Below are 26,452 nucleotides of genomic sequence, written 5' to 3'. Positions count from 1 at the left end.
AAAGTTTTTCAATGGTATCGACAATCCTCTTAAAGAATTTAAACACTGGCTTAACAGCTTCATAGTGAGCACTTCACCTGGTTTCTGCAAGTCGTTTGATCGTAACTTCAACATTTCCCAAGAGGACATTTCCCATCTGTGTGTTGAGCATAAGAAAAAAACATACAACCTTTCCAAAGTACCAAAAAACGTCACATAGGAAGGCAGATTTTTGGGTAAGTCCCCAAAAATTCGGGGATAGTGGAAGCACTAGTGTTTTCAGACAAAATCTGCCAACAAATTTACTAGGCCATGCAAACTACCAAGTAGCATTTCTACTATGCTATTGCGCGGTGGAGCACAACTTGTGTTTTGACAGCTTTTTTTTTAGCGAAAATTATTTTTATATATAAAAACGGAATTATAGGCAGCGCATTAGCTCTGCCTAAGTAAAGAACGATGTGGCCACTATGTGTTTTTTTTTTCTCCATACCCAGGCACTTCATATCGAAGGAGGTGTCGTAGAAACTTCGAAAAGCACTCGTTCGATTGGAAATTGGAGTGGCTAGTGCTCTTTTTACTAGTCGAAAGTAAATGGAGGGAAACTACCCCCCCCCCCACGCCCATCATTCCCCCAAACACATCGAATAAAAATTTTGAGATAGCCATTTTGTTCAGCGTAGTTGATTTCCACATAGAAAATATGTTTTTTAGGAGGATACTCCCCACAGCCCTCAAGGCAAGGGTTTCAAGTTATGCCCTGGGGGCATATAAGGTTTTTATAGAAGGCGTTGTCGTAGAAACTTCAAAAAACGCTCATTCGATTGGAAATTCAAAGGGCACGGCGGATGCCCTTTTTAATAGTCGAAGTGATTGGAGGGCAACTAGCCCCCCCTCCACCCCACGCCCATCATTCCCCCAAACACATCCAATAAAAATTTTGAGATAGCCATTTTGTTCAGCCTAGTTGATTTCCAGATCGAATATATGTTTTTGAGGAGGACGCTCCACCAAAATCCTCAGGGCAAGGATTTTAAGTTATGCCCTTGGGGCATATAAGGTTTTCATTGAAATCTTTGTCGTAGAAATTTGAAAAAGGGCTCATTCGATTGGAAATTCAAAGGGCTAGTACCCTTTTAATAGTCGAAAGTGAGTAGTGATATTTTTTGCTGCGTCTGTTGTATAGACCAGGGCACTTCGCATCGAAGGAGTTGTCGTGGGAACTCCGAATGGGGTTCATTCAATTGAAAATAGAAAGGGTTGATTCCCTTTTTAATAGTCGAAAGTGATTGGAGGGCAACTAATCTCTCTTCCACTCCCACCCTGCCATTTGCCCATTATGTTTAAAAGCTAAATGTTGCCTTAAGATTAAATCAAAATGCACTGTGACATTGCTAATTCCAATGAAGGCATCTCAACAGTATCCCAAGAACGACGGAGGGTATTATGTTCAAACTTTCGGGGCTACTTCTGCTCTTAAACTTTAACCAAATCAAAATAGCGTAAGTGTATCCATGCTATCAAAGAAAGTAAACAGATTTTTTTGGGAATGGAATCAAGTTTTCCATTTCAGGTCAACTAGAGGAGGTATGTAACTAAATTCAACCCTTCTATTTGTGTCCATATTTCTAAAAGGGTGTATGTTGTTAAAAATTGCTGAAAATTTTTCTCCTGCATACAAATAGAGGGTCAAACTGTAAAGTCTTTAAAAACAAAAAGATTTAAAATGTTATTTTCTTTTCCGCTTAAAAGACTATGTCAGTATAAAACGAACAGAAATTAATTAAAAAAACTTTTTCCACAAAATAAGTTTTTCAAAGAAAAGTAAAGAACTCCATTACACCAAAAATGACCAAACTTAAAATCAAATAATCTACCAAGCGTGAAACTACCACAAATCAGCATCGATAAATAAATGAAATCAAAAATGAGCAGAAATTACAATAAATAACCGAGTCAAACTCAAAACGAGCAGAAAATAACATAAGTTGGGCGCAAAAGCCTTATGCCTTCCCAAGGCCAGAACAAAATTTGCACTTTACTGAAAAAATACAAATGAATGTGCATTGTCAGTTTAATATACATATACTGATATTTAGAAATCAAAATGTTAATACTATTTGATTTATTAAATTTATAAAAGTAAAAGCCTTTACATTTTTTTCAGTAAAGTGTAAATTTTGTTCTGGCCTTGGGAAGACATAGGGGTTTTGCGTCCAACTTATGCTAATTTCTGCTCGTTTTGAGTCTGACTCGGTTATTTATTTGAATTTCTGTTGGTTTTGGGTTTCATTTATTTATCGATGCTGATTTGTGGTTGTTTCACGCTTGGTAACTTATTTGATTTTATTTTTGCTCATTTTTTGTTTAATGGAGTTCTTTACTTTTCTTTGAAAAACTTATTTTCTGGAAAAAGTCTTTTTAATTAATTTTCAGACAAAATCTGCCAACAAACTTGAAAACTGCCAAGTAGCATTGCTACTTTGCTATCCCACTTTTTGCACGGCGGATCCTAATTAATCATAAGTCCTTTTAGACCAATTTTTTCACCCCTCCAGGTCTGGCACCGGGGCTACAGGGGTTCTACGCTACTGAACGCGTTCGACCAATATGTTATATGCGTTTGCATCACTTGTTTTATCTGTGCCCTCTGTAATCACTAGCTTGCTTGGGTGTTACTTCAGTAAATATTCACTGAACTAGATCATGTATCACTTAAATTTTTATTGTTAGGGAGTTATTCACCTACAGCAACTGCATGAGTTGAAAAACAGGGATCAAAATAATACAACTATAATTTGTCATACAGCAATTAAAGTACGTATACAACACAATTATAATAAATAATACATTTTTACATTATAACCTGTCACATACTTCTAGATATAGAAAGTTAATCATATAAAATAAAGATAATAAAACAAATAAAATATAAATAGGAAGACCCCTTATCTTGCTGATGCAAGATAAATGAGGCAATTTATATTATCAAACAGCAATTCAAATGCTTATACAACTCAATTATAATAAATAATTCCAATAATTTGTAACCTGTCACCTACATCAAAACACAAGCAAATAAATACATATAAGACAACTCTATTAAAAAAAAAAAAAAAAAATGCAGTAAATTTTTAGGGAATGAACCAAACTACTCCAATATTCACATTGGAGTAGACCTACACGTGACCATTGTTGTTATTCTTTTAGTTATCTATAGCGTTTCGGGTACCACATTGCCGGATAAGTATTTGATCTACAACCCTCATAAAGAATCCCAGTTCCAAAATCCGTATGCAGGGTAACATGAACTGCCAATTAGTCCTTTCATCCCTTTGACTCCCCAAAAAGTATCTTCAGATATCCAGAGAGCCCTTATCTGTAACCAAACCCTGGATAAAAGAAGTCTTTCTACCAATTAATAACCAATAATCCCAATTATAGTTCTTAATTCTATTGATGGGTTGTGGGAAGTGCGGGTACTTGAGCTACCTATCTCTAGCAGTTTAAGGCTTATTGGCCAAACCATACCAATACGGTTCTTCCCACTTACTCCCGCTCTCTTCTGCACACTCCAAATCAAATGATGAATAACCCTTTTTTTATTGTCTTCATTGTGCATTAATAATCACTAATCAATTTATGTCTTCTTTAGTATATCGATCGAGGCCTTCAAAATCTTTCTAACAAAGTGACAAGGCAGGTTAGTATTCAGGATTGCAGTGAAGGTATTTGGTATAATAGCCATATAGCAGAGGTGCTTAAGGGAAATAGTCTTCATACTCAGTGGCTGACAATCAAATAAGACATACTGGATAGTTTCAGCGGTTGAGAAGCAGACACGGCATAGAGGAGAGTGATGTAACTTCCAATTCCAATTAAATAACCAACTATTGAGAAGAAGGACACCTGATTTCAGACTGTAATATAGCAATGTATTTAATCTAGTATGAAAAGAAGAATAAAGCTGCGTTTTCAGGCACCACGTTTCAACACGGGTTAATACCCAGCTCTGTACCAGTTGTTTTCAGAAGTCTGGGTTCTACACGAGTCTGCTATCAACCGTTTTCAGCCATCGTGTTTTCTATTGTGTTCAAACCCGGGTTTCTTAAATCTGGAACCTGCTTTAGTACCCTGTTCAAACACGGGGTTCACAGTAATTGGCGCTATAATTTAAAAATGAACTACAAACACAAGTTTACAGTTGATGAATTTTGATCATTAGGATCTGTTGTTCAATTTTGATGGCCTTTCTCTTTGTGCTGAAAGCTCTATCTTTCACATTAAAACCAATTTATGCATCTCTTTAAGATACGGTTGAAATGCAGTAATAGAAACAGCTTATAAAATTTGAATCATCTTTATGGAAAACAGCAAAAATCCATGAAAATCTGAAGCATAACTAACGAACAAATATCTCTGTACTTCTTGATCTAATTTTTTTCTTCTTAAACCTCAAGGTTATTGGAGTCTACATCAGTTTAAAAGTTTATATGATACAATTTTGGATTTTTTCTTTCAATCCCACCATAAGGCATTTTCAGCAGAATGGGTTCCAACCCTGTTCTTTGGCGGTAGAACCCGCATTTTCAAAGCGCTTGTTGCACTACACGCGTCCAACACCTGTTGAGACCTGCGTAGGGATGCCACCCCTAATGACTTATCACTATTTCTAGTGATTTTTGATATTGACTGGTGATTTTTTTTCTAGCTAGTGATTTATAGTGATTTTTATTCTAAAACTGATTATTTTTCCCTAAATCTAGTGTTTTTTCACAATATAGCATGTAGATTCATGATTCAATCGAATAAATCATACAAGAAGCTAACTAATAAAAAAAAACACAATAAAGTGATTCACTACAGTTCCTAATTAGTTCGAGATTAGCATTTATGCAAATATACCACCTTAGAAACCTCCGATTTTCCACCATATGTTCATATCAGATATGACCCCAGAGCGTTATAATCAAGATAATAGGCGAACTAGTTAATCACAAAATTTCAAAAATGTTCAATACTTCCTATTTTACAACATTTGCTCAAGTCAAATTCTTGTCTATATATTTGTGTTGTTTTTCTTTTCTCTGTAATCTATCAGTTATAAATTAGATTTTCTTCTGTTAAAACCTTGGAAAGTGGAGTCAATGATGGATATGAATAAACCCTCTACCTCTGCAAATTGAATAGAGATAGAGTAATTGAAAAATAAGAAGGTATATACATTAAATGTAATTTTCTAAATAAAAAGAAAAATGATTGACAAAGAAAATCGGATTTTTAAAAATAGGAATGCCTTTTATAATAGAAATTATAATATAACTAGATACATTAAATCGATTGTAGTTTGATGATTGAAATCACTTGGGAATAAGGGAAGAGGGGGTGGGGGTATCTACTCTGGGGATGGTCTAATGATTTTAATTTCCACTTCTAATATCTAATTAAAACTTCAATAATTCTCCAAATTCTCTTGTTTGTAACTGAAATACCTAATAAACACAGATAACGTCCTATTCTTTAAGTTTTTGGATTAATGTGCTAATATATCAAACAGTTTCTGATAACGAACTGTAAGAATGGAGCTACAAGGCTCAATAGTAACCAAAATTCTAGAAAAGGAACTTTGATGACAATTGATATTTCATCGCGTTATCAAGTCGATTGCTAGTATATAAGATACATTAAGCTTAATTTTGCCCTTAAAAGGCTAAGAAATTGTGAAAATTTGTCTGATTTTTGAAAGAGGGAGGAAGTACCCCATAAAAGTGAAAGAATTTTAATTAAAATCTAACCATCAGATTTGGCGTATCAGAGAACCTTACTGTAGAGGTTGCAAGCCCCTATCTGCAATAGTGTTGAATTTTGTATTATTTGCCAGAAGAAAAATCACGGATTTGTGTTAATTTCTTTTTCCCCCAGGCGTGATCAAATCAAACCAACGGTTCTAGAACATCGAAAGAGGGCTCATTTAAATGGAAATTCAAATTTCTTATGTCACTTTCATTTGACCAAAAAGATTTGACGGCTACTAGCCCTCCCCTTACGTCCCTTTTCCCTCCAAAATTGTTTGATAAAAATTTTGAGACAGCCATTTTGTTTGGCATAGTTGAAAGGTTTCAAAGCTATATCTTTAGATTGAACATGACCTACGCAGCCCCTGAGGATAGGTTTTGGTATGAATGTATGCTAAGGATAATAAGGATAATGTGTGATATATGAAAACCAGTTTCATAGCCAAAAAGACAAATAACGGGTGACAGAATGCATTGGAATTGTATAACTTGGGCTATATATTTGTACAGGGGGAGGGGTAAGCTAAGGTTACTTTACCCTCAAACCCCCCTAATGTGCAACTATATAGCCCAAATCATATTATTATATAACCTAAAGCATTATATTTTTATCACATTTTGGCAAATTTCATTAGGATTAGCATTACTTTACTTTTTTGGTGTGTTCTGTATAATTTACAAGTGCCTCTTTATTTTAAGAAGCAATAAGACTGATGCCTATCGAAATTTGTGAAGAGTCTGACCCATATTTTCCATGCAATCATAAAAGAGACATTTTCAAAATTGTTGTGGTGTCCCAGTAATTATACTAGCTCAACGAGATCAAAAAGAAAAACAGTTTCTATATTTTTGGGAAAAAACTGGGGTTTTGAATCGACAAAAAAAAATAAAAGAAAAAGAAAAAGCAAATATTTTGATTCGATCACCGATAGCCAATTTTCAGTGATCGGGGTATAAGCCAAGGATACCAATTCGGAAACAGGGAGGAAGCAAGGACTTTGTTCCATTATCTGCATAAAAGTGCAAAAAGGCATTTCTAAATATTTCAAGGGTAATTTTCGCTTGAGAAAAAAACAAAACATCGCTCTAAAGGTATTTTTCCACATCTAAGGGGTAGTTTTACTCCCTTCCTGTAGGTGTTCCTGTATAGAACATGGCAAAGAAACAAAACAATTATTAATTACAATGATAAAGAGTATTATAATTCTAGTGATCTCTGGTCAATAATCTAGTGATTTATGTGCTTGTTTAGTGATTTTTTTCAAGAATCTAGTGATTTTTGTTTCTCACCGTGTGACAGCTCTGGACCTGCAGTGCCTGAAAACACGGCTTAAGAGAGCAAAGAAATTCGAATTAAGAAAATGAGTTCAAACTGCAGTTTAAAGCTCTTAGACGAAAAAATAGCTCCTTCTCCTATCAGGCATTTCAAGTGGAGTTCACGTGCTGATATTTTAGCTATTGCATATGAAGGTTTAAAAGATTTTACTAGACCTAGTGCTTTGCAGCATTTTGGGTAGGCTAGCCTAGTGGTCAGTTTCACTTGTGAAGTGATATAGCCTAGGCTAAACTAAGCTCCCTGAGTCCAAATGTAACACTCATTCCTGTTGCACATTACTTTCAAAATTACTTCTAAGCTTCTTTAAGTTTCTTCAATTTTCCTGTTTCTTTTTTTTCACAGAAACGTCATGGCAGCAATTCAATTTGAAAAATACCAGGCCTAAATTTTGCTGAAAGCTGCGATTTGAATTGAAATATACTAAGTCTTATTGAGCAGTAAATTGATATGAAAAATACTAAATCTTGGTGAGCAGTGATTTGATTTGAAGTCTTAATAGTAAATCTTATTTTGAAAACAAATTTGTATTTTGAAAACAATATATATATATATATATATATATATATATATATATATATATATATATATATATATATATATATATATATATATATATATATATATATATATATATATATATATATATATATATATATATATATATATATATATATATATATATATATATATATATATATATATATATATATATATATATATATATATATATATATATATATATATATATATATATATATATATATATATATATATATATATATATATATATATATATATATATATATATATATATATATATATATATATATATATATACATATATTTATATACATATATATATATATATATATATATATATATATATATATATATATATATATATATATAAATATATATATATATATATATATATATAATTTGGATCACAGAATCATAACTCTTATCAGATTTATATTCAGCTGGGAGATGATTGACAAAATTTGTATTTATTTTATTTACTTCTTTGTATAACAAAGTTAAAATAATGCATTCCATCAATATATCATAATTTGGATTTGACTGACAACCTCCCAATACCTTCTCAATTAAATTACTGCTGGAAATCATGTCTTCAGGTAATTTGGTTTCATTGAAGTCATTTTTGGGAAGATTTCAATTTTCCAGGTCCAGGATGTAATTCATGAATGCTTCCTGTTCAGAATCAAAATGCATGTTTTTTTTTCTAAGGAAAAATGTTTGAAATTCTTTTAAAGATGACTTTTTTTTATTGACAAATCAAGTTTTTCACTGCAGTTGCTTTGGAGTTGAACAGGAAAGCACTGAAAGAAATCACCTTTAGCAGCTAGAGTTTTCCCTTCAAATTTTAAGTATAGATTTGCAATGGAATGCAACAACTGATTCATATTTTGTAAACCATACTTGGGTAACAATAGTGGTTTTTCAAGCAGTAAAACTGCTACTGAAAATTATTCTGAAGCTTTGGTTGAACCAGATTGTTGTGCTGGAAATTGAATTTGAGGAAAATAGATGCTTTCAAGCCAAATGTCTTGTATGTTCAAGGTAATGGAGTTGATGCAATTCCAGTGAAGACTAAAAACTAAAATTTCAACAAATGAAACTCAGAGAGGAGAGAAAGTAACAAAATGAAAAATAAAATCAAAAGGGTGAAAAAACGAGGATTTTGTCAGCCAGTGGCAAATCATGAAAATGACAAAATATAAGCAAATATTTCGACAAGGACCTCCGCCAAGTCGTCCTCAGTGCTAAACAAAAAAGAAGAAAAAAAAACACAAAAATCTAACCTTTCAAAATTTACCCTACAAATTTACCCTACAATTTCAACCTTCTGTTGCAAGTTTTTTTTCATTTGTATGCAATAATATGATAAGCATGTTTGATTGCCTTATCTTCAGATATATTAATTTTTTGTGCATCCAGAATAAAATTCTCTGGCAGCTGATTTTATAATCTTTCCCAAAAACCTTTTGGATCTATATGATAATGTTTGAAAACAAGAGTCTGAACAAAGAGGATTTGCATTTCAGAAGGAATTTTGGACAGTGCTGATTTGCCTAAGCCATCAATGCACTTTGTATCATCAAATGCAAGGCCGTGAGTTAGCTGTGCTAGTTTGTATGCTGCACAACAAGTGTGATTCACTGTAAGGGGATTCTCAAAACTTGTGACATGGTTCACATGATAAAGAACAGAGAAGTACTTGAAAATGGAAGTATTGCAGATGACCTACATAATTTAAATTGTGAATTACTGACACACAATTGAAAGATTTGTGGTTTGCATATACTCTTTGCCCTATTCCATTTAAAGCTTTTAGGCATTTCCCAATAATAGTAAAATTTCAGGTTTTTTTGCTTGTGTTTCAATGCCTTGCTATATCAAAATATGCATCCAACATTGAGCCTTACAGTCTAATATCTACCAAATCTTCTGGGGCTTGGCTTATATATTGGATTTGGTATTTTCCTGGTAAAGGAGTATTCAAGCACTGAACAACATGACTCTTTCTTTGAATTAATTTGAAAACTTTTTCCACAAAATAAGTTTTTCAAAGAAAAGTAAAGAACTCCATAAAAAAAAGGGCAAAAATAAAGTCACATAATGTACCAAGCATAAAACTACCACAAATCAGCATAAAAAAAATCAAACCCAAAACAAACAGAAATTACAATAAATAATCAAGTCAAACTCAAGACAAGCAAAAAAATAACATGAGTAAGGGTCACAACCCCCTATGCCTTCTCAAAGCCAGAACATAATTTGCACTTTACTGAAAATGTTTTAATGTTTTCACTTTTATAAATTTAATAAATCCAAAATTATTAAGAATCTGGAAAAATATATATCAGCATATGTGTATTAAATTAACAATGCACATTTATTTGTATTTTTTTCAGTGAAGTGAAAATTATGTTCTGGCAAGCAGTGCCTTGTATGATATTGCATATATGCCCTTTTAATACCAGCATGTATATAGTTTTTTGTTTAATTGAAACCCCTAAACGTTCCCTAAAAGTTTCAACTTAATGCCCTTATTGTCATAAGTTACAGTAACTGTAGAAGTAGTATTAAAAGTATATACATAATGTCTTCTGGCTAGTTCAAAATCAGCCACAACTTTCCTGGAAAGGTCTAACTTAATATTGGAAGCCACTATTGTGATATTACTGTGTCACCCTTTTAACATTCTACATGATCATGGTTTATTTTGATTTAGTTCATCCACCTAAATATTCCTTGAAACCTTCACCTTAATACCCTTAGTTTGTGTAGTAGCATTAGTAGTAGTGTGCACATAGCAACTTTGTTTTTTTTTATATCTCCTTCAAGCATTTCTGATATGTCCCCTTAACAACCTAGTGTGTTTTGATTTAGTTCAATACAGTATCATCAGTATTAACACCTTTGGTTTTTTTTAAATATCTCCTTCAACACACAATGAATGTTTTTACTTAATACAATCAACTGTTTCAGTAGTATTTCTGATATGTCCCCTTAACAACCTAGTGTGTTTTGATTTAGTTCAATACAGTATCATCAGTAGTAACACCTTTGGTTTTTTTTCAATATCTCCTTCAACACACAATGAATGTTTTTACTTAATACAATCAACTGTTTCAGTAGTATTTCTGATATGTCCCCTTAACAACCTAGTGTGTTTTGATTTAGTTCAATACAGTATCATTAGTAGTAACACCTTTGGTTTTTTTTCAATATCTCCTTCAACACACAATGAATGTTTTTACTTAATACAATCAACTGTTTCAGAAGCATTTCTGATATGTCCCCTTAACAACCTAGTGTGTTTTGATTTAGTTCAATACAGTATCATCAGTAGTAACACCTTTGGGTTTTTTTCAATATCTCCTTCAACACACAATGAATGTTTTTACTTAATACAATCAACTGTTTCAGTAGTATTTCTGATATGTCCCCTTAACAACCTAGTGTGTTTTGATTTAGTTCAATACAGTATCATCAGTAGTAACACCTTTGGTTTTTTTTCAGTATCTCCTTCAAAACACAATGAATGTTTTTACTTAATACAATAAGCTGTTTCAGAAGTATTTCTGATATGTCCCCTTAACAACCTAGTGTGTTTTGATTTAGTTCAATACAGTATCATTAGTAGTAACACCTTTGGGTTTTTTTCAATATCTCCTTCAGCACACAATGAATGTTTTTACTTAATACAATCAACTGTTTCAGTTGCATTTCTGATATGTCCCCTTAACAACCTAGTGTGTTTTGATTTAGTTCAATACAGTTTCAAAACTGCCCAAAAATTCTGCCTTAATATCCTAGGCTTTAGTAGCAGTAGTAGTAGCACTAGTAGCTATAGAAGTAGCAGTAATAATAATAGTAACAGTAGTAGTAGTTTTAGGAGTAGAATTAGTAGTATTATGTTACAAAAATTGTCTTTTGTCTAGTTCAACATCCCCCCACAACAAGCCTTGTAAGTTTTAATTTCACACACAAAACTTTTCCTAAGATTTTGCTCATATGCCCTTTTGATAGTCTAAATACAGATGGTGTATTAAGATTTACTTTACCTTCCCCTCTAAAATTTCAATGAAAATTTCACCTTTATACCCTTGTGCATAGTTGTAATAGTAGAACTATCAAATCTGTACCTTATGCATAGGCCTAATTGTCACAGTAGTACTATTAGTGCTCAACTTAATATAGTTAGTCATTGCAATGACCTTTTAATAACCTGTATATTCATATACTTCTTGAAAATTTTATCTCAATTCTCTTAGCAGTACAAGTAGTTGTAATAGAAGTACTTTACATATGCGTTAGAAGTACTTTGCATATATTTTGAAGGTATGTTTGTTTCGGGAAATGATGGGTGGGGTTTGGGGGGGTTGATTGCCCTTAAATCACTTTTGACTCTTAAAAATAGTAATAGTATTGAGGGGGGGGGCTGATTGCCCTCAAATCAGTTTTGACTCTTGGAAATAGTAATAGCAGTGGTAGAACTAGTAAATGTAGTAGTGGCAGTAGTATTGCTTGTAGCATGCACATATTGCCTTTTGTTTAATTGATTTTCCCCTTTAGGCATTTTCCAAGAGTTCCAACTTAATACACAAATTAATTCATAAGTTATGTTCTTTTGACAATTAAAATGTACATGTTGTCTTTCGTTAATTTGAATTTGCCATCAATATTCTCTCAAATTTTACCTTCATAGACTGAGCCTTAATAGTACTAGTATCACAGTAGTTGTGGTGGTAGTAAGAGAAGTAGTTGCACTGCTAGTGTTGTATTAGTAGTGGTAGCAGCAGTATCAATAGTAGTAGTAGTACATTTCTGAACATACCTTTCATAATACCCAGAAGTTTCACTTTGACATGGTAAGCCTTTCCAAAAATATTGCTGATATGCCCTTTTGATCCCCCCCCCCCGCCTCTTTGACGTCCTCTTCATCTTAATCCTCTAAGCCTTACAAGTTGTTGCAATTGAAGTAGTAGTTGGAGTAGTTTAGTACCAGTAGTAGTATTAGTTAAAGTTGCATTAGTAGTAATGTCAGTAGTGACTTACATATATTACCTTTTTGTCAATTGATCTTTGCTTTTAAGCATTCTTTAAGTTCCGACTTAATACCCAAATCCGTTGTTTAGATACGCACTTTTGAAAATTTGCATACACATAGCTTGTTTTGATTTAGTTCAAATTTCACCTCAATATTCTTCCAATTTTCCACCTTCATTTGCAAGCCTTAATTGTACTAGTATCATACTCATTGTGGTAGTAGTAGGAGCAGTTGTAGCAGTGATAATGTATTTAGTTGTAACAAGAGTAAAAGTGGTATTAATAACAATAGTAGTGGGTATATTTTGCCTTTTGGTCAGCTGAACATCCCACTCATGATACCCCAGACGTTTCCTCTTGATATAGTAAGCCGTTCCAAGAATATTGATTATACACCTGTATCAGCAATCTGTATGCACATAGTATGTTTTAATTCAGTTCAACTTTCCCCTCAGTGTATCCTGAGATGTTTAGTTCAATATCTTCAGTCTCAGTAGTACTTACTACAAAAGTAGTAGTTTTAGTGATATGAGTGGTAGTAGTTGCAGTAGTTGTGGTTGCAGTGGGTAATGTAGTAGTAGCATGCAAATATTGCCTATTTGGTCCATTGATCATCTTCCTCATGATATCCTAAGAGTTCCGAATTAATATAGTCAGTCATTTCTGAGTTACGCTCTTTTGACAACCCATATAAATATGATGGGGCTTGATTTAGTTCAATACTCCCCTCGAGATTCCCTGGAAGACTCACCTGAATGCCCTTTGTATTTTGGGAAAGTAGAAGTCAAACATGCATACCTTTCTCAATAACATATACTATATGCAAACAATGAACAAATTGTCTAATTCACAGCCCTTGCCCTGAGGGCTGCGAGGGGGGGGTAACATCCTCAAACGCGTAATGACTGAACCTTTCAACAATACTGAAAAAAATATATGTTTTAAAAGAATTTATGGATGTTTGTTTTGGGAAATGATTGGGGGGGGGGGCTGATTGCCCTCAAATCACTTTTGACTTTTAAAAAGAGCCTTATTACTTCCAATTTCAAATCATATGAACCCTATCTGAAGCTTATACAACTAACTATTCCATACAAAGCTTATATACCTCTAGGGCTTAACTTAGATCCCTTGCCCCAGAGCTCTGGGGGGGGGGGTCAACCGGGGAGGTATTGTTATAGATTCTTTGGACTATTTCGAACAAAATGGCTATCTCACAATTTCAATCAGATGCATTTGGTGAAAACCATACTGCAAATTCACAACTACCACAAATCGCCACCAATAAATGAATTAAACTTAAAACAAACAAAAATTACACTAAGTATATGAGTCAAACTCCAAACAAGCAAAACTTAACTTGAGTAGGGCTGACAACCCCCATACGTTCTCGTAATTTGCACTTTACTGGAAAACAAATGACCATGGATTATCAGTTTAATATACATGTAGTGATATTTATTCCTTAATTTTTCAAGAATTTTTATTTATTAAAGTCAAAAAGTGAAAGCATTTTAAATGTATATTGTTTTTAGTGAAGTGCAAATCATGTCCTGGTATTGCGAAGGCATGGGGGTTGTCAGCACTACTCATGTCAATCTTTTCCTCATTTTGAGTTTGACTCGGTTATCTGTTATAATTTATGTTCGTTTTGGGTTTCATTTATTTATTGATGGTGATTTGTGGTAGTTTTATGCTTGGAAGATTATTTGACTTTATTTGTACTGATTTTGGTTTAATATAGCTCTTTAATTTTCTTTGAAAAACTTGTTTGTGAAAAAATTTTTAAATTCATTTCTGTTCGTTTTTTATTGACATACTCTTTTTTGTGGATTTTTTTTTATATCTTTACGTTTTTTTTCTATAAGAATACATAGTTTGGTTTACTATTTGTGTGTTGGAGAAACTTTATCACAAATGTTTAATTCTGACACAAATGGTATTGTTTAATTTAATCTATACCTCCTCAAGTTGACCTGAAGAGTAAAACATAAAATCATTCCCAAAAATTTTTTCTACAATCTTTGAGAACTTTGAGACACTTACTCTCTTTTGATTTATTTACATTGTAAGAGCAGAAGTATTAGTTGTAGTAACCCCGGAAGTTCAAATTAATATCCCCTGTCGTCTCAATATGTTGCTCAGGTGTCTTATTGACAGCCATACACACAGTGCCTTTTGATGGAGTTTTAAAATAACATTTAGTTTAAAAACGTAATGGGCCAATTAAATAATTGTGGGGGTTGACATACCCAATATCCCTAGAGAGTATAGAAATAGTTACTTGACTGTTCTACTATACTGAGCAAAATGATTGTCTGAAAATGTTGACTGGTTGTGCTTGGAATATGAATGTGCTTGGGGGAAGACTGCTTTCCTTCCAATCTCTTTTGACTCTTAAAAAAGGCACTAGAAATTTTTTATTTAGTTCAACATCCGCCTAAATATTCCTTGAAAGCTTCAACTTAATGTTCTTAGCTTGCATAGTAGCAACAGTTGTTGTAGAATTAGTAGCAAAATGCACAAAGCACCTTCGCTTTCTTCAACATCCCCTTCAAAATATGCTGAAAACTTGAACTTAATACCCTGAACCGTTCCTGAAGAATTTCTGATACTTCCTCTTAACAACATGTGTGGGCATAGTGTGTTTCGATTTAGTTCCAAACAGTTTCAAAATTTCCCAAATTTTTTGCCTTAATACCCTTAATTTGTGAGTAGCAGCAGCAGTAGTAGCAGTAGAATTAATAGTAGCAGTCTTAGCTTTAGTGACAGTAGTAGTAGTAGAAACAATAGTAGCAGTAGTATGAGTAGAAGCAGTAGGGATAGGAAGCAAATATTTGCCTTTGGTTAGTTCAACATCACCCACAATAAGTCCTCTTAGTGTCAACCTCACACACCAAGCCGTTCCTAAGATATTGCTTTTTACACCCTTCTGACATCCTGCATATCTATGGTGTGTTGTGATAAAGTTCAACTCCCCCCCCCCCCGAAAAAAGAATCTTATAATTTCATTTTCATACTCTTAGGCATAGTTGTAATGGTAGTTATATTAGTAGTATTTGTATTACTAATAGTAGTATCAAATGTAATAGCGCTAGTACTGTACTAGTAGCAGCAGCAGTGTTAATGTATTGCCTTTACAAGTAGTTGCAGTTGAAGCAGCAGTAGTGGTAGTAAATGTAGCAGTGATAGAAGTATTAGCACTAGTGCGGACATATTGCCTTTTGGTCAGATGATTTTCCCCTTTTAGTATTCTCTGAAAGTTCCAACTTAATACCAAATCAATTCTGGAGATACGCTCTTTTGACAATGTGGATACACATAACGTGTTTTGATTTAGTTCCACACTCCCCTCAATATTCTCTGAAATACTCACCTCAATTCCCTTTGTCTTTTTAGAAAATAAAGTTCAAACATGTTTCTCAATAACATACACTATATGTAGGCAATGAACAAATTGCCTAACTTATAGCCCTTAACTTGAGGACTGTGGGAAGATTGACATCCCCAATGACATAATTCATGGACCTTTCAACAATGCTTAACAAAATGGTTCTCTAAAAATTTTGATTGAATGTTTTTGGGGAATGATAGACTTGTGGGGGAGGGGCTAGTTGCCCTCCATTCACTTTTGACTCTTAAAAAGAGCATTAGGCCTAGATCTTCCAACTCCCAGTCGAGTGAGCCCCATCCGATCCAAGGTTTATACGACCATCCGTTCCAAAAAAAACTTATATGCCTGGGACAACTTTCATCTCTTGCCCTTGGGCTCTGGAGAATTGCGTCTACCCTGAAGGCATTGTTATATGCTCTTCGGACTATAGTGAACAAAATGGCTATCTGACAATTTTGATCGGATGTGTTTGGGGAAACAGGGTATCAGGGGGGGGAGTAGATGCCCTCCATCAATTTTTACTCTTAAAAAGGAAGTAAAACTTCAAATTTCCAATCAAATGTTCCTCCTTTAAAGGTCACTCAACCACCCCTTCCATAAAAGAGCTCATATGCCCCCAGGGCATAGCTTACAACCCTTGCCCCCACTCTGGGAGGGGAGGGGGTTGGGTCAACCCCAAGGCCTTGTTATGTGATCTTTGGATTATTTTTGAATAAATGGCTATCTTAAAATTTCCATTGGATGCATTTGGGACAAATAGACTTTAACGAGGGTTAGTCACCCTCTCATCACTTTGACTCTTAAAAAGGCACTAGAACTTCATTGGTCCCCCCTCCAAAGCTCATACAACCACCCTTTCCATTTAAACCTTTTATGGCCCCAGAGCATAACTTACAACCCTTGCTCTGAGAGCTGTGAAGGGGAGGGGGTCTCATTCAAATGCATAATATCTGAACTTTTCAACTGCGTTGAACAAAATGGCTATCTTGAAATTTTGTTTGATGTATTTTGGGAAATGATGAAGTATAGGGGGTGGGAGGTGACTGATTCAATTGAATGAGTGTCTTTCAAAGTTTCTATGACAACTTCTTCTATATGAAGTTCCCTGGCCTATAACAAAAAAAAGGGGGGGGAGGACTTACATCATCCTCCTACCCCAGTTGTCCCCAAGTGGGGTGGGAGGATGATGTAAAGAAAGATTTAAGGAAAATGAAAACATTTTGGGAGGGTGTAAAGAGGGAGGCTTTGAACAGATTGGGTGGCTTGGTGCCACTGTGAAGTGTTAGTAGTACTAGTAGTAGTAGTAATGTATATTTATTCCTCATAACATAAAAAAACCATAATAACCAATCATATGCAGCGCATTAGCGCTGCCTTAGTAAAGAACGATGTTGGCATAATGTATTGTCGTTTTTTTTTCTTGGTTTTAGACCAGGGCACTTCGTATCAAAGGAGTTGTCGTAGAAACTTCGGAAAAAGCTCATTCGATTGGAAATTGGAGTGGCTTGTGCCCTTTTTAATAGTCGAAAGTGATTGGAAGGCAACTAGCACCCCTTCCACGCCCACCATTTCCGAAAACATATCCAATCAAAACTTTGAGATAGCCATTTTGTCCAGCATAGTTGATTTTCAGATAGAAAATATGTTTTTGAGGAGGATAGGTTTTATAGAATGCGTTGTCCTAGAAACTTCGAAAAGGTCTCATTCGATTGGAAATTGGAATGGCTAGTGATCTTTTTAATAGTGGAAAGTGGTTGGAAGGCAACTAACACCCCTTCCACGCCCACCATTTCCCCAGACATATCCAATCAAAATTTTGAGATAGCCAGTTTGCTCCACGCAGTTTAAAGTTCAGAAAATTGTACCTTTGAGCAGGACACTCCCCCCACAGTCTTCAGAGCAAGGGTTATAAGTTATGCCCTGGTGGCATGTAAGGTTTTTATGGTAATCTTTGTCGTAGAAACTTGAAAATAGGCTCGCAAATTCAAAGGCTAGTGCTTTTTATAGTCGAAAATGATTTGAGGGCAACTAACTCCCCTCTCACGCGCACCTTTTCCCCAAACACATCCAATCAAAATTTTTAGATAGCCATTTTATTCAACCTAGTTGAAAGTTTTGGAAATTAGGTCTTTAACGATGACAACCCCCCCCCCTCCCCACCCCACAGCCCCCAGGGCAAAGGTTGCAAGTTATGCCCTGGGGGCATACAAGGTTTTTATAGAAAGCGATGTTGTAGAAACTTCAAAAAGATCTCATTCAATTGGAAATTGAAAGGGCTAGTACCCTTTTTGTAGTTGAAAGGGATTGAAGAGCAACTAACCCCCCTCTCGAGCCCACCATTTTTCGAAACACATCCATTCAAAAATTTTGAGATATCCATTTTGTTCAACGTAGTTGAAAGTTCTTGAAATTAGGTCTTTTAGGATGATAACCCCCTCTGAGCCCTCAGTGCAAGGGTTGCAAATTATGCCCTGGGAGAACATAAGGTTTATATAGAAAGTTGTTGTGGAAATTTCAAAAGGGCTCATTTGATTGGAAATTGTAATTGCCCTTTTTAATAGTCGTAAGTGAGTGGAGAGAAATTAATCCCCCCCCTCTCTCACACCCATCATTTCCCCAAGAACATTCAGTCAAAGTTTATAGACAGCCATTTTGTTGAACGTAGTTGAAAGTTCTGGAAATTATGTATTTAAGGATGACAAACCCCCTATAGCCCCCAGGACAAAGGTTGTAAGTTATGCCCTGGGGGTATATAGGGTTTTTATAGATAGAGTTGTTGTAAAAACTTCAAAGGACTCATTTAATTGGAAAGTGCCCTTTTTAATAGTCGACAGTGAAAGAAGGGTAACTAAACCCCTCTCACGCCCACCATTCTTCCAAACACATCCAATCAAAAATTTTAGATAGTCATTTTGTTCAACGTAGTACGGTAGAAAGTTCCGAAAACTGCGTCTTTGAGGATGACAACCCAGTGACTAACGTCCTTCTCACGCCCATCATTTCCCCAAACACATCCAATCAAAATTTTGAGATAGTTATTTTGTTTATCGTAGTTTAAAGTTCTGGAAATTAGGTCTTAGAGGATGACAACCACCCTAACAGCCCTTAGGGTAGGGGGTTTTAATTTATGCCCGGGGGTATATAAGGTGTTTTTAGAAAGCGTTGTCATAGAAAGTCAAAAAAGGGCTCGCTCGATTGGTAATCAAAAGACCTAGTGCCCTTTTTAATAGTCGAAAGTGATTGCAAGGCTTGACATTTTTATAGTAAAGATCAATGTGTGTATAATGTATTTTTTTGTTGTTGTTGTTGTTTAGACCAGGGCACTTCGTATCGAAGGAGTTGTCGTAGGAACTTTGAAAAGGGCTCTTTCGATTGAAAATAGAAAGGGCTGATGCCCTTTTTAATAGTCGAAAGTGATTGGATTGCAACTAATCCCCCTCCCACGCCCCCCCTCCCATTTTCCCGTTATGTTTAATAATTAAATGCTGCATTAAGAATAAATCAGAATGCACTCTGTTAATTCTAATTCCCAATAAGGTATCTCAGCAGTATCCCAAGAACGTCTAAGCATATTATGTTCAAACTTTTGGGGCTATTTCTGCTCTTAAAATTTAACCAAATCAAAATAGTGTAAGTGTATGCAAGCTATCAAAGGAAGTAAACAGATTTTTTTTTGCGAATGGTATCTAGTTTTCCATTTCAGGTCCGCTAGAGGATGTATGAAAATAAATTAAACACTGCTATTTGTGTCCAGATTTTAAAAGGTTGTATGTTGTTAAAAATTGCTGAAAATTTTTCTCCAGCATACAAATAACGGGCCAAAATATAGTCTTAAAAAAACGAAAAGATTTAAAGTATTATTTTCTTTTTCCCAGAAAAGACTATGTCAATATAAAACGAACAGAAATTAATTAAAAAAAACTTTTTTCCACTAAATAAGTTTTTCAAAGAAAAGTAAAGAACTCCATTAAACAAAAAATGAGCAAAAATAAAATGAAATAATCTACCAAGCATGAAACTACCACAAATCAGCATCGATAAATAAATGAAACCCAAAACGAACAGGAATTACAATAAATAACCGAGTCAAACTAAAACGTGCAGAAATTAACAGAAGTTGAGCTCAAAACCCCTATGCCTTCCCAGGCCAGAATATAATTTGCACTTTACTGAAAAAAATACAAATGAATGTGCGTTGTCAGTTTAATATACATATACTGATATTTAGTAATCAAAATGTTAATATCATTTGATTTATTAAAGTTATAAAAGTAAACACATTTACACTTTTTTTCAGTAAAGTGCATATTATGTTCTGGCCTTGGGAAGGCATAGGGGTTTTGAGCCCTACTCATGTTAATTTTTTAATTTGACAATGGGGGCTGTATTTTGATGGGTTATTCCCTAAAATGAATCACTGGTTACTCTCGTACATGCAGCAGTCATTTGCTAAAAAAAAAAAAATTGTTAAAAACAAATAGAGTTGTGAGAAAGTCAAACTTTAGCGCAAAGAGCGAGGCGTTGAGGAGGGGACAGCACCTTTCATATACGAAATAATTTCTGTTCGTTTTAAGTTTTAACATTGCTCCATACTTTCAGTTAAAAAAAACTTGTTTTTTTTTATTTAATTTTAAACAGTGGTCATATTTTCAACTCAATTGTACCCTATTCCGCTTGTTTTTGTCTCCTACTCATATACATATTTTCAATACTCATATGATAATTTTACCCTTGTCATATGTTTTATCAGTAATGTGTTTTCAGTATCTCATTAATCATTGATTTATATATGTCTATTGGTATTTCTAGCATCCTCATTTATGTGTACATTTGATTGATGTTTGTTAATTAATGCATACAAAATTCTTTTTTTCGTAAGTATTCTTAATTCTGACTGACTATGACCCCCTATATTTGGTATTGCAACCCCAACGTTGATAAACAATAGGTAATCCATTACTTCTACTCTTCATTTTTTCTTATTATAGACAAGAATGGCTCTCGGCACTTTCAGGAAGATATATTTTGACAAGCAAGGGGTTCTTAGCCGCTCCTCCTCAAAAATGCTCTTTTGGCTTTCAGGCTTTAAATATTCCTGACCCCCCCCCCCCCTTACCCTTAGTCGCTGGTATACTGATGATGATATTTTAAACAGTGGTCAGATTTTCAACTCAATTGTTCCCTATTGCGCTTGTTTTGTCTCCTTTTCTTGTTTTAAATGTTTTTTTTTTATGTAGATACATTTTGAAATTTTTATAGGAGACCTTGAATTAAGACGTCTGAACTGGCAGAGAATATGGAAAATATCTGCACCAATAAAAGAGGCCAAAATATCTGCCATAAGTTGGAAACCTGATGGGAAATCCATAGCAGTTGGTTACAACTCATACAGTTCAGGCAGAGTTATCATAGTCAATGTTGAAGATCACACAAAAACCAGAATTTTGGATCTTGAATATCCAGTTACTTGTTTAAATTGGCTTGAAAGAACTGGTTTGCCATCACAAAATCCTTATAAGGTAATTTAAAATTCATGATTTTCCTTTAATCTTTATAGTAGAGCTCTATATCTGTTTTATGAACATGTATTTTGGATACACCCGTGCCCTGAAATCTCATTATGAGTATAGTTTACGTCATATTTTCTTATAAGATTAACACTGATTGGGAAGGGTATTGATTCTCTTCTAAAAACTCTCCAACTGCCCTTTAATAAAAAGAGGGTTGAGATAAATTGTAGGTTTACCATGTTTTAATATACCTGGCTCATGCACCTTCCTCTGGGACAAATTTTTTGTCCCTCCCCCGTCTATATGTTGGACTGTTTATAGTAGTCTAGGAATGCTATTAGTTAGTAAATGTGTAGTAGTCTATTAATGTTTGCCCTTTGGGCAAACCTTGTGTTTGGTTCTCTACAGTTTATAGTAGCCAATAAATCTGAATTTTATTGTTGTTTTTAACTAATTAATCATGAAGTTTAATCTTACTCATCAGAAGCTACAAGCCTGGGAAAATTTGCCTGATTTTCGAAAAATGGAGGGAAATATCCCCAAAAAGTCATGCGGTCTTCTCCAAAACGTCAAAGCATCATATTCAGCATATCAAAGAACCTGCAGTAGAGGTTTCAAGCTCCCATCTGCAAAAATGTGGAATATTGTTTTTTTGTTGTTTTTTTTTTAAAGAAAGATCACAGATGCTTGTTTATTTGTTTTTGTGTCAGGATGATCATATTGAAAGAATGGTCCTAGCAGATTCGGAGAAGCCTGATTCAAGCGGAAATTAAAGCTCCTAATGCCCTTTCTTGCTGACCAAAAATATTGTAAAGCAACTAGCCCCCCTCCCACGCCCATTTTTCCCCAAAGTTATCCAACAAAGATTTTAAGATAGTCATTTTGTTCATTATAGTAAAGGTCAAATAGCCATGCCTCTGAGGATGACATGACCCCCAGAGCCCTTGGGGAAAGGGCTGCAAGTTGTAAAATTAGCCTATTGTTTTCATATATTATTTATTATAAGGAAGTAGACGTTTTTCGGGGAGAGGAATTTTTCATAGGAAAGTTTTTGTGAGGAGGGAAGTTTCTGGGGATGAACTTTCAAGGGAAAGTTTTTTACGGGAAAATTTGCCAAAATTCCTGTACGAAATTCTTTTTTATTGTCTTACTTTTTCTTTGCTGGCTCAGTTTTACAGGTGGGGATGTTCTGGGAAATTATCCGGGGGAAATTTTCAAAGGAGTTGAATCGTCTAGGGGATTTTCCGCGGGAGGAACTTTCCATTAGGAATTTTGTGGGAGGGAGGATGAAATTTTCCAAGGAGTGAGGAGGCTGATTTCCTGGCATTATTTGAAATCAAATTAAAAAAAAAACAGGTTTTTCTACTGAAAGTAAGGAGCAATATTGAAACTGAAAATGAACCACAAAGTATTTTGTATACGAGGGGGCACGCCCTTTCCTCAATACCTCACGCTTTACGCTAAAGTTTGACTTTTTTTTTCCCAATTCTTTAAGAACGACTCCTGAACATAGAATTAGAAGCCTTTTTAAAAAAACTAAAAAACCCTTTTTTGTGGGAAGAGCGTGGCATCCCCCCTCATATACGGAGGAATTTCAGTTCGTTTTAATTTTCAATGTTGCTCCTTACTTTCCCTTGAGAAAGCATTTTTTTTCTTTTTTTCTTTTTTTTTATTTGATTTCTCACAAGGGCCAAATCTAGTGTTTTTTCTTGTGAAATAGCAAAGTAAAGACATACAAAAGAACCCAATGTTTATGACATCATCTCCACGTAAACATGAACAGTTTGAAGGTAGCCGCGTGAACATGAACAGTTTGAAGATCGAAGCTTTGGTATCAAATGAGCAAACTTTAGTATTGTTAACAAGATCTTCAAACTTTTTAAGTTATATACCTATGGAGCGTTTGCTTTACATTGAGACCCACTGATCTGCGCTGTTCTATTAATATTAATATGTTCTTGTATTTTAGGACGAATCTAGTAAATTCTTTCTGAAGCTTCCATCGTTGCCACGTAAAAATGAACAGTTTGAAGATCAAAATTGTGATATCGAATCAGCAACCTTCAATATCCTTGCTATTGGAACTGAAGATGGAACCCTGCTTTTGTATGCTCATGGTATTCTTGAAATTTTAAGAAGTAACGCAATAAATCCTGGATGGTCTATAGTTGGGATACAAGCTTCTGAGTCGTTCAAAACCTTCACAGTGTTCTCACTAAGTGGCACTGATTCAAAAATTACATCTTTTGACACTTCTATACTTGGGAACTACAGTCTAGAAATCCAAACCCTTGCACAGCGTTATTCTAAACTGTTAAATTTAAATAAATATGCTTCTGATTGTTTGAAATCGTTAGAAGAGTCCTGGGAGGATTCTCTAGTTGAATTTGACAATAAAATTGACAATCTGGCCAAATCACTACCTAAGGATACATCTCTAGCTAGTGATATGCTCGAGTTATTACTTTTTGGCGTTTGCTCTATTTATACTCAAAGTTTTCTCATACATCAACTGACCGAGAAAGGTTTAGCTCGTTTGAAACAGGCAATTGAATCGAGCTATTCAAATATGGAAGGGATTGCATCAGTGAATTTGTTCACTGCTGGTCAGCAGCTGGTGTATCAGTGCTGTCTTTTGCTAACTTTGGCCAAAAGACGCGAAATTTTTGGCCCTTTAGGCTTAGAATACAACCCTGCTTTATATGCTGTTAGATCAGTTGGGCGGTTCATGACAAAAAGTAATGAAATGCTGGAAGTGATTAGTTTGGTCATGAAGCAGTTGGAAGCTTTTTTTAGGTGGCTACATTTATCAATCTACTGCCTGAACGAGGAGCCAGTTCCATCTGATATGGATCCGTTAAATATGGAGGAGATCCAGGCTGTTGCTAGCTTTATTCATGATAATTTTGGAACCCAGATGGACGCTGCATGTATTGAATGTGAAGATGGTGAAATGGATAATATAGAGCCATCAGTAAAAAATCTGAGACTAGAGAAAGTAGGTCAATACCTTAGAGATGAAAATCTGGCTACTAAGCTTGAAATAGAAGAAACTGTTATTGAGAACATATTAATTGACAACCCAGAATTAATGAAAGTGCCTGGCTTTTTCCTTCATAATAAGGATAGTTCTTTGCTGCAGGAGCAAAAATCTGTCACAAAAGCTATTGAGAAAGCTTTCAGCGGAATTTCACGACAGATAACTCAGTCAGTTCAGCTCAGTGAAAGCTTCCAAATCAAAAGTGCAAACGTTGTTGCTCATATTTCTTTGCCCAACGATCAGGGTGTCGCTATTGCAACGTACAGCAACGACTATCCAGGTTTTGCTTACTATGAACTAGTAAATAAAGGTGGTGTTTATATTTTGTCATCTGGATTGTTCAAATTTCAAACTTTGTCAATTGAAGGCAAGGGTAATTTGAGAGCAAATACTGTTGATTTGGAATTTTATACTAACGAAATACTTTCTTTAGTCCTAAACGATTCAGAGAACGAAACAACAATCTATTCACAAATTTCTTGCCGATCACTTCGCAACCATTTAACCATGTCCAAATTGATAACTTTTTCTGATGAAAGAAAAACGAGTGTAATAGAAGAACAGGAATTAGATATTAAGTGTTTTGACAGCGCTGCCATCTCTATTTCATTTAGAGTTATTGACAAATTTCAAACGGGTAAATTTGCTATCAGTAGTAATAGAAAAGTTGCAGCTTTTGCTGGAACATGTTCGAAAGTTATCAAGCTTTATGAAATGGAAGTAGATGAAGAAGATTTGAATGAATCCAGTATTCGAGAAGACTTTGAAATGAGTTCGGTTGAGAGCTAGCTTTTAACTCCATAATATTAAGCGTATTTCCACCCTCTTCATTGTTGCTTACCGTTGGTGCTGATACCTTTTTTCTAGATGTGCAGGAAAAAATATCAACGGAAAGAATATATTTGTGGGATATTTTTATTCACAATATGTAGGATTTACTGTGAAATTTATAAAAACAGAACTCTGCAATGTAAAAAATATTTAAACCCACATATTAAGCTTCAAAGCAAGAATGAAAATAAGATACAAGCTATAAAATACTAAATAAACTTTTTATCTACAGATACGTCTTAAATATAGTATAATCTATCTTATAAAACTGTAAAACACTAAATGTACTCAAAACCTTTTGTCTACAAATAAGTTTTTTTACTTTTTAAATCTGGCATAATCCATCTACAATTTTTTTGACGACATTCTTTTTTTATAGATTCAGCAACAAATATTATTAGCAACTTTCTCTTAGCTTACAGAAATGCAATTTTTTGTAAAAAAAAACAAAAATTTCACTAGTGATATGTGTTTAGGACAGAGGAAATGTGCCTACTATCTTAGTGTTTATGCAGGATGAAATGAGATTTTTTTTTTCTTTCCTTTTTGTAAATAAAGTAAATTAAAAACTATCCAAAATCTTCCTGTGATGTAGTCTGGATGAGGTATATTTCGCTGCATAATGACGCTACTTCATTTTTAGTCTGTAGCTCCGAAGTGGTAAAAGATACAGACTTGAAATTTGTCTTCGTTATGGGAATTATTATACGGGGGAGAAAAGTTCCAGTGAGGTCTGAAAAAATGCCATTAATTTCCTAGAAAAAAAGTGTTTTCCCTTCATGTTGTCAGTGCAACACTATTCTAGCTGGAGAAAGTAAACTGTGTCAGAACCAGTTTATAATGCAATCCTGCATAGCATTAAATTATCTCTCTGAGAATCGCCGAACAAAATTCCTTATCTCTTCTAGATATGGAATTCTGATGTTTTGTGCTGTTTTTCTGGAATTTTGGATTTGATCCCTCTTGTATTTTAAACGAGCTCTATCTTGA

At 34.4% G+C, this 26,452-nt stretch overlaps 1 protein-coding gene across 1 annotated transcript; it reads left to right on the top strand.

Annotated features, from left to right (window-relative positions):
- The first annotated feature begins 7,135 nt into the window (after window positions 1-7,135).
- Window positions 7,136-25,997, top strand: APC4 (anaphase-promoting complex subunit 4). Its single transcript, XM_089090275.1, has 3 exons — window positions 7,136-7,244; window positions 21,341-21,600; window positions 23,561-25,997. The coding sequence occupies exons 1-3, from the start codon at window positions 7,136-7,138 to the stop codon at window positions 25,418-25,420; spliced, it is 2,229 nt and encodes a 742-aa protein (XP_088946401.1). The 3' UTR covers window positions 25,421-25,997.
- Window positions 25,998-26,452: the final 455 nt, after the last annotated feature.

The sequence above is a fragment of the Artemia sp. Qi Xiang Cuo genome, chromosome 6 (genome assembly GCF_049724085.1).
Source record: "Artemia sp. Qi Xiang Cuo chromosome 6, ASM4972408v1, whole genome shotgun sequence".
Classification (NCBI taxonomy): domain Eukaryota; kingdom Metazoa; phylum Arthropoda; class Branchiopoda; order Anostraca; family Artemiidae; genus Artemia; species Artemia sp. Qi Xiang Cuo.
This window is presented reverse-complemented; position numbering and strand designations above follow the sequence as displayed.

Coding starts and splice junctions, on each gene's coding strand:
- APC4 (XM_089090275.1), top strand. CDS start 7,136: ATGAGTTCAAACTGCAGTTTAAAGCTCTTAGACGAAAAAATAGCTCCT. Junction 7,245..21,340: donor TTTAGCTATTGCATATGAAG/GTTTAAAAGATT, acceptor AAATTTTTATAG/GAGACCTTGAATTAAGACGT. Junction 21,601..23,560: donor CATCACAAAATCCTTATAAG/GTAATTTAAAAT, acceptor CTTGTATTTTAG/GACGAATCTAGTAAATTCTT.